General features: G+C 36.1%; 1 protein-coding gene across 1 annotated transcript; it reads left to right on the top strand.

The window, feature by feature from the left end:
* Positions 1 to 803: 803 nt before the first annotated feature.
* On the top strand, positions 804 to 7117 carry LOC111805754 (isopentenyl-diphosphate Delta-isomerase I-like). The gene is made up of 6 exons (XM_023690973.1): positions 804 to 1128; positions 1978 to 2033; positions 2477 to 2568; positions 3266 to 3368; positions 6149 to 6286; positions 6685 to 7117. The coding sequence occupies exons 1-6, from the start codon at positions 914 to 916 to the stop codon at positions 6936 to 6938; spliced, it is 858 nt and encodes a 285-aa protein (XP_023546741.1). The 5' UTR covers positions 804 to 913; the 3' UTR covers positions 6939 to 7117.
* The last annotated feature ends 2396 nt before the right edge of the window (positions 7118 to 9513 follow it).

Raw genomic sequence — 9513 nt, forward strand, 5'->3', positions numbered from 1 at the left:
AAGCCATAGGTATTATTGCGGGTCAATCCTCTCTCCTTGAATTAGCAGTGGGATGAACATATCAAAAGTTAAGTGTGGAGCAAGAACGTATATATTTTGCTTTAAGACAAACATATCATCTAAATTTCTTTTGTGTATGTGCTTCCCGGGAACGTATACTAAAACCAAATTCAAATTTAAATCTAATGCAAGTTATAATTTCGTCTCAATCTTCATCTACAACATGTAAATATTTATCCATATTCCCATCAAGCCCACTAATCGATGCATGACATACGAAACAAACTATAAAAAAAAGTCTAACACTTGGTGACAACCTTCTTCTATCGACACAACTCTTGAATGTTCTCTAGTTTAACCATTATTGCGAAGATATAATTAGTTTTAGCATTTATTTAAATATAAAATCAAATAAAGCAAAAGATTTCTACATTAAACAAAACTAGTACAATGAAAAAGACAAATTGTCATTACGTCATGTAATTTTGGACCCAAAGAAAAAAATTGTGGGACTTTCATCCAACACCTCCTCTCGAGCAAAGTACGCCTCTTCTTAATCGAGGCTCGACTCCTTTTCTTTTGGAGTTCTAGAGTCCTTTACATTTGAGGGCATGACTCTGATACCATGTTAGATGAACACGACTTTACATTTGAGGACATGACTCTGATACCATGTTAGATGAACACGACTTTACATTTGAGGACATGACTCTGATACCATATTAGATGAATACGACTCTCCACTTTGAACATAAGCTCTCATAGTTTTGCTTGAGCNTTGAATTGAGAAATTTACAAATTGGTGAGTCGCGACGTGAGACAGCGGGGCCGTTGTTCACACCACCTCCGATCTTCTTCAAAAGGCGATTTGCAGGTCATTTGATCCTCAAATGGTGGATTCCCCAATTCCCCAATGTTTCTAATAACCTCTCACCTCCTCAAAACCCCTCTCTCTTTCCCCCCTCCCATTTCCTTCTCTTCCAAATGTCGTTTCGCTTCTTCTGTTTCCTCCCCTCGCCCCCTCTTCGCTAGGGTCTCCCGCTGCTCTCTCTCCACCAACACCACCATGGATTCCGCTGCTGATGCTTCCATGGATGCCGTCCAGCGGCGCCTTATGTTCGATGACGAGTGCGTTTCTTCTTAATTCCCCTTCCCTTCCCGATTTCTGTTCTGGGTTTCTTTTGTTTCGTCTTAATTTTGAATTCTTTTTGTTTGCTTGAGTTCTTTTGATTTCCGTTTCTACCATGGATGCTGATCTTTGTCTTCTTATTGTTGTTTGCCTTCTGGAAGGAGTTCGATTGTTTTGTTAAATTGCTGAGGATTCTGTTTTCTAGCCGTATAAAGCTTTGTCTAGTTTGAGAGTTTTATGAATGCAGAAGTTCATTGTTCATGGATGGTTGTGAATGTCTAAATATTTGGCAGGCCAGGAGTAAGAAATTGCTACTTGCTACTCTACTCTAAGAATCCACCCATTTAAGTGTGGCTATTGGTTAAATCTTTGAAATTAATCAAGCTAGAGGGCTTTGCTGGAACCCCCATTGAATTAAATTAAGCGTTCTCTGTGTTTATCAGCAAATTCCATATTGGTGAAGTTAAGCTTGAGTTAATGGTGCATGAGCTTAGGTAGATGACCATTTGTTAGTCACATGGACAAGAATTCAAATGCACCTTATTGTGAACCATGGTGGCCATATGAGATACCAAAATCTAGATACCCCAGATTTACCTACAGTCCTATATATTGAAACTTTCTATATCACTATTCATTTAGGATTAGTTAATTTATCTTTGCATATGAACTTACTCTTTCTGCCTAGTGATTTTCATTTCAAGATTGACTTCCAAGCTCAATTTTATTCGCCTCGTTTTCTTTTTACTTTTCTTCTTTCTTTAGAGACTTCTATCATTATGCTCTGATTGATTAATGGCGTAATCATGCCAGAAATTGATGAATTCTCTTTAATTGAAACCTTGCAGATGCATTTTGGTGGATGAAAGTGATAATATTGTTGGTCACGATTCTAAATATAATTGTAAGTAACAAGTCTTCCTCTCAAAACTTGTGAACATTAGTCATAAATTTTAAATATAAGCATAAGCACTGCCTGGGTAACCCTCGTTTTATTTATTGTGTTGTGTATTTATTGTGTTGTGTATCTGTAAGCAGACTTTTAAACCTCGAACCCAGCGAGGCAAAAAGGGTTTGTTTATCGATTTACTCATTATTTTTGTATTTTGAACATATAATATGTTATACTTTTTTTTTTCAAATGGACGTGGATGTAAATGTTCTGTACCCCTTGTATTTCCACCTCGCTTCTCCTCCTTTTCCCCTAATTAAGCTATGAATTTGTAGGATTTCAACTTAAAATATCGATGAGGCATTGCAAAGCACCTATTTCTCCTTGTGTTTCTTCTTGTTGTTCAAACTTTTATTCTGATCATCTTGATTTCTTTTTGGTCTTATAATTTGCAGGTCACTTGATGGATAATATTGAGTCAAACAAAGCACTCCATAGAGCCTTCAGTGTCTTCTTATTTAACAATAAATTTGAGTTGCTTCTTCAGGTATGTAGTTACAATAATTTGGATCTTAATCTGTATACTTCCAGCATGGGGTTGCATGTTCTCTTCCGATTTCTTAGACCATCTCCAACCATTAATTAACTCATTCTAAAACCATCTTCATTTTGTTTCCTTCCCCAAAAGGAAGAATTAAAAAACGTACTAAAGGAAGATAAAAGCTGGCTCTTTTCTTGACACTTGAACAGCTTCTGCCTACTATACCAAATACACAAATAGAACGCATGACATTAGACCAGGCGAGAATGAGCAATGGAACTCAAAATGAATTCCCGCGTGCTCTCATGCGTCTGCACATGGAAGTGGCGATGGACCACTTATCCTCATGTGTGACATGTGCGGCTTATTCAAGCAAACAGCCAATGAAACTTATCTCTCTTTAGCTCTACCTGGGTTGGTGGTGTTGACAAAAGGCCACCTCGAAGTGATGGCCTAAATTTCAAACCATAGCATCACTTGAAAGAAATTCGCAACAACCACAGAGAATTCAAAATGATGTTGTAATAACCTATGATATAATACTGTTTTAGTATTTCTTATATTTCTTATAGACACTTAGGCATGCATGAAAGCCATGAACCAAAAGGGAAAAGGACTGATAAATCCCTAAATCTAATGCATTTACACTGGCATACATATAATATATGCTGTAACAAACATTTTTTTTTTCTTTTTTTGTTAGCAACGTTCTGCGACAAAAGTAACATTCCCTCTTGTTTGGACGAACACCTGCTGCAGCCATCCATTGTACAGAGAATCAGAGCTTATTGAGGAGGATGCACTTGGTATGTGTTGGATTTCCTTTTATGCTATGCATGTATTCCTTATTTATATTTGTAATCTTTCTTTCCTTATTGGTTGATGGTCTTTCTTCTATATAAGAGTACCTTGTATTTGTTTTAGATGAGTAAGAAGAAATACAATAATATTATTCTTCTTCCTAAATTTAAGATGGTATCAGAGCATATGTAACTCCTAGCTGCCTTTAAAACCCTCACCATTTAATGGAACCATAGTCACCACCTTTGGAACCCTGGTTGCCATTCTTGACTGGTGCGTCCTACTTCTATTGCCATTGGTTTAATTTTCCTTGACCCATATGCTTCTATCGTCACATTCCGACCATAACTAGGGACCTTCGTGTTCGTCTTCAATCATAACCCATTATCGACTTAGTCAACACTTCGTATATGGTCTTCGCTAGAGGTGTTTGGGTCTCCGTCGCTCATCTTTGTTGTTCGCCATGGTCCTTGTCATAGTTGTTGCAATTTCGTTGGATCATCACTGAGGATTCCTCACAACCCTAGTTTGTCGTCGTCGTGTCTCTCTGCCACCATCACTGTCTGTGTCTTCTGCCACTGCTTTCAACTTCTGGTTTGTGATTGATTTGCATTCAACATTGGTTCAAGTGTTCGTGTTTGCGACCATTTGGTTATCTGCGGAGGTCTTTATTGTCTGGTTTGGTCTGGTTCAAACTTGGTTGGTTCAATTTGAGATCTAATTCAGATCGGTTCAAGATCTGATTCGATTCAGTATTTGATTGGTTAGTCAGGTTTGGTGAAAAAAAGAAATTTGGTTTTTTTTTTTTTCTCCTAACTAAGGTGATTTTTATGTCATTGTTGTGACTCAAGTTTCTACCTTAAAACGTTTATTTACCAATTCATTTAAAAATGCTAATTGCTCCATTTCATTCCAAACCGTTATAGTTAATTCATAGTGATGTTTGGGGTCCTTAAGTTTTGACTCAGTGGTAAAAGTGTGAGGTTAAAAAATATTTCTATAATCTGATTGAAATCCAATTTCAAATAACAATCAACATTTTACACACTGACACAATAGAACTTAGTATTTCAACGGGTACTTAATGATTTTTTACATCAATCTACTTGTTGATTTACCTATCAACAAAATGGGATTGATTATAAAAAAAAATAGGCATTTACGAGAGGTTGCACATGCCATAGTTTTTTCTATGCATGTTCCTAAGCATTTATGGGAGAAAGCTATACTCACCGCTACTTATCTGATAAATTCCTGTTTAAGTATTAAGTTTTAGTGCATCTCTTGAATGCCTCGAGACTGATTTTCCAAATGGTCGTACACATTCTGTTCACATACTAGTTTTTTTACGATCAAAACTTAATCACAGGGCTACTAAATGCATATTTTTGGGTTATGCTTCTAATCAAAAGGTGTATAGATGCTTTGATCCTTAGACAAAAGGGTTTTATATGAGCATGGACGTGTGTTTTTTAGAAAACCAACCATATTTGACCTAAAATTCTTTTTCGAGGGAGAATCAAATATAGAAGATAATTCATGGGATCTATTTGAACCCTTCCTTATGTCATTCATCTCGACTGGTCTATCCTTAGTCCTTTGATATCAAGTATATAAACTTCTCATTTAGGAGGAATAATACTACAAAATGACTCTAGGTCAAATTCCTCAATTAAAGTTTTATACTAGAAGAGCAGTCGATCAAAGGAACGAAGGTCTATTAGTCCCTCTAACGTTCTTCCTAATCTTTCGGATGTTCAAAATGCCTTTCCTATTATTTTTTTTTATCTTGATGTTCCTATTGCTATTAGGAAAAGTACTTGAACCTTATCTCATAAGCAGAATTGTCAAATAGTCATAATAGAATTGTTATATTAATTGTCTATGTTGATGATATTATCACAAGTAATGATGAAGATGGATAAGTCGATTTTAAGAACAAATTTGCAAGTGAGTTTCAAATAAGAATCTTGGGGGACCTTGAAATACTTTTTAGGGATGGAGTTTGCTAAGAACTCCTATCGAACCAAATGTCATGCAAGAATTAAAGGCCAAAGACATATACCAAAAGCTTGTGACTAGGCTAGGCCAAAGACAATTCATGCATTCACTTAAACCGATTCATTATGAAGCAGTGGATAGAATTTTGAGATATCTGGAAGGAACTTTAGGCAAAGGTATATTATTTTAGAACCATGATAATTTTCAAGTTGAAGTGTTTACTGATGTAGATGGGGCTGAAAGCATTATGGATAGAAGATCTACTTTTGGTTATAGTTTGTTCTGTTGGAGGAAATTTAGTTACATGGCATAATAGAGAACGAAATGTAGTGGTCAGAAGTAGTGCCGAAGTAAAATTTAGAGCCTTAGCGTATGAAATTTGTGAATGATATGGATTATCACAATACTTAATGAATTGAAATTGTCTAAAAAAACACCTATTCGGGTCTATTGTGACGTCGCCATAACACATAATCCTGTCCTACAAGATAGGACAAAGCAAATGAAGTTGACAAGCATTTCATAAAAGGGAAGATTGATGATGTAATATGCATATCTTATCTTCCGACGACAGAACAAACGACTCAATATGTGAACTAAATCTGTCAAAACGACAATTCGACTTATCAACAAGCTGACTATGGAGGATATCTACAAACCAGCTTGAGGAGAAGTGTTGGATTTCCTTTTATGTTCTTTTGTATAATTGCTTGTGTATTAGGTATATATCCCTTGTTTATATTTGTAATTTTTCTTTCCTTATTGGTTGATGGATGAACTGTAGGAGTAAGGAATGCTGCACAGAGAAAACTTTTTGATGAACTTGGCATTGCTGCTGAAGACGTACCAGTCGATCAATTCACATCCATTGGTCGCATTCTCTATAAGGCTCCATCTGATGGAAAATGGGGAGAGCATGAGCGTAAATATTCCAACTCTATTGCTATCGTTTTGAATTCATCTGTTCTCTGAAAATTTATTGACATGTCGTCTGCTTGATTCTGGAAGTCTTTTAGTTTGATCCCTGCCTTGATTAGATGATCAGAGGACTAGTTATTGCACTATATTTAGACTCTTGAATTGAGTTCGTGTCGTTCAGCCTATCAGTTTAAGCTTTTAAGTTTTGAGTCGAGTTTAGTGACGAATATGGCATTAAAAAAGGATCTACATTCAAACTCCTATAATAGTTCTTCACTTGTCGGGTTTTCTACGAATTCCTGATCCGTAGATGGTAGAGGCTGTTAAGAACATATGTAAACAGTTTAACCTTTTTGTGTATCCTGATAATTCGACCGTTGCCATATATCTTGTTGCTTGCAGTCGATTATCTCCTATTCGTTGTTCGGAATGTCCATGTGAATCCAAACCCAGACGAAGTGGCGGATATCAAATATGTGAACCAGGAACAGTTGAAAGAACTGGTGAGGAAAGCAGATTCTGGAGAGGGTGGACTGAAGCTCTCACCTTGGTTCAGGCTAGTTGTGAACAGCTTCTTGTATAAATGGTGGGATCATCTTCAGAAAGGAACTCTCAATGAAGTTGTTGACATGAAAACCATTCACAAGCTTACCTGAAACCATTCACTGTGTGTGGTTATTATGCTTTAGGAACAAAGATGAGTTCAATAATTGGGATATCGACACAGGTAGACTATTTATGTAACATTTTTCTTACCAAAATGCTTGAAATTTTAGAAATTCATAGACTTTGGTCCACAAGTGACCTGAATTTACGATCATACGCGACTTGATCTTAATCTTGAGATCTTAATCTTGAGATCAAGAATGAGTAAACTCTGAGTAAGAATGAGTTTGTAGCCAATTTATACGTCTACCATTTTAGGGACTTAACCAAATAAGGAACAAGAATGAGATTGAATTCATTCAATAGATATGTAATTCTTTTAAGAGTTAACACTCGACCATCTCCTCCATTCTATCTCACTCCTTCCTCATTGTTCCCTTAAAAAATCTCATTTCGATCTTTACATTTCACGATCAACGTTGAAAGTGAGATTTGTTCGTAAAGATTCTAACATTTGTTACTCTTTATTACTTTGAGATTTAGATTCCAACCATCCTTCAATTGTCTTGAGAGGTGTTTATTCTTTTATTTTCTACGGCTTAGCACACGGTCTAAGCCACTCCAAGACGTCAGCTCATGTGTGGCTTAATTGTCTTAAGAGGTGTTTATTCTTTTATTTTCTACGGCTTAGCACACGGTCTAACCCACTCGAAGGCGTCAGCTCATGTGTGGCTCGAAGGCTGCTTATCCCAAGCATCGACTCACATGTAGCTTGGAGGAGGCTCGGAGGTGGCTTACCCCAAGCACTGGCCCACATGTGGCTCGACCCAAGCTGCACTCTGAAAATGGTATACATACGGCTTGGACAAGTCAAGCCCCCCTTGCAACCGACTTGGCTATGTCTTCAGTGGCTCATTTCTACCACAACTTTGACAACTTAGACGACTCTATTTTATTCTGTTCTACTATTTTAGCCAGGAAGTATTTGAGGTTAGTAAGGTTTCGTTTTGTCAATTTAATATTTAGAGTTGTTTTGGATTAATTAGAAGAGTTAGGTGAAGTTAGTTCTTCAAGTATGTTCTAAGTTTAATGTTATGGAACATCATAAGTGGAATCGAACCATGACGATCTGAATTAGGCTAGTAACAGCTAACAAAATTTAGTGACATCTGCTTACTGTTAGAATGTCTTCAGACTAGGTCAGGTAAATTGTATGTTCTATGAACAACACATATTATGTAACTTATCTATATGTTATTTCTTGTATTATGTTATGTTTATGAAATTTATGTGGTGTACATCCTTCTAGTATGTTTATCCATGTATGTTAAATACCATGTTCACATTATCCTCTATAAGACACATGATGAGTCATGTCTGCGAAGAATGAATGATATGTCATGCATGCATATGTATGTCTCATATGAAGGTTATGTCATAAAAATACAGAAGTATGATGTGCATGATACCTATGTACAACGATTTAAAAATATGGGATCTCATGCATGTTGTATTTTAAGCACGAGATACTTTCTCAGTATGTTTTATGCAAACATGTACACCATGATATGATATGATATGCACTCCTTTCTTTTCGTTGGTTCTCGACGAAATGAGTATATAATAGCTCATAGTCATGCCTAGTGGGTCCATGCATGTGTACGTGAGCCATGTGTAAAAAAAAATACTATGCATCCAACCCTACTATAAAAAAGAAAATACACTCGATGAATAGTTACGAAAATTAGATCTCATCATGAACCATGTTGCATGTGATTACATTTTCTGTCCTCAACAGTGGAGTCACTTATTGAGTATTTTTAAATATTAATCCACGGTTTTAACATTTTTTTAGATTTTTGCATCTAAGTTGTATTCGTTATGTTATGATAAACCAACAACATTTTATTTCTTCTTTTTTTTTCCTTCCTTCCAAATGGGGAAATGGTTTAGAANCTATGTTATTTCTTGTGTTTGGTAGAAAATATTTTATAAAATTTGAGCGAAGAAATGGGTTGGAAATAGTTTTAAAGAAAGTAATGTTACAGAGTAAAAGCAAATAAAGTAACAACCACATGCTTGATAGCATAGAACTTTAGGACATTTAGCCGTAGTGAGTGTAGACATGATTTTGGTAAACGGTCATACACCATCGTATTGACATGATAGGAATATTAAAAATCTAACTACACAAGAAAGCAAGTAAAAGGGGTTTGAAACGGACATACGTCCATGGACAAAACGCTTTAGACAAGCATGACTTTGACATCCAGCATCTCACGTGACCCGACGACTCATCCCATATGTAGAAGCCCATGAACATATCCTAGACGTCACTCCAGCCAATGCGATCCGTGCCAAATTTATGACCCACGTGCCAATCTAAGCCAACTCTTAACACATGGGACTCAATCTAGCCACCATCTCCGTCGTGGCTCGAGCTTCGACTCGCTCCCTCCAGTCAACATGTGCTTGGCTCAACTAGTTTGGACTTCTTTTTGCTCCAACTCACTATAATCTACAGTAAGTAAAATAACCGATTAAAGTTCCTATAAAAAAAAAAAAAAAAAAAAAAAAAAAAAAAAAAAAAAAAAAAAAAAAAAAAAAAAAAAAAAAAAAAAAAAA

Source organism: Cucurbita pepo, chromosome LG11 (genome assembly GCF_002806865.2).
Source record: "Cucurbita pepo subsp. pepo cultivar mu-cu-16 chromosome LG11, ASM280686v2, whole genome shotgun sequence".
Classification (NCBI taxonomy): Eukaryota; Viridiplantae; Streptophyta; class Magnoliopsida; order Cucurbitales; family Cucurbitaceae; genus Cucurbita; species Cucurbita pepo.

Coding starts and splice junctions, on each gene's coding strand:
- LOC111805754 (XM_023690973.1), top strand. CDS start 914: ATGTTTCTAATAACCTCTCACCTCCTCAAAACCCCTCTCTCTTTCCCC. Junction 3,369..6,148: donor TATTGAGGAGGATGCACTTG/GTATGTGTTGGA, acceptor GATGAACTGTAG/GAGTAAGGAATGCTGCACAG. Junction 6,287..6,684: donor AAAATGGGGAGAGCATGAGC/GTAAATATTCCA, acceptor TGTTGCTTGCAG/TCGATTATCTCCTATTCGTT.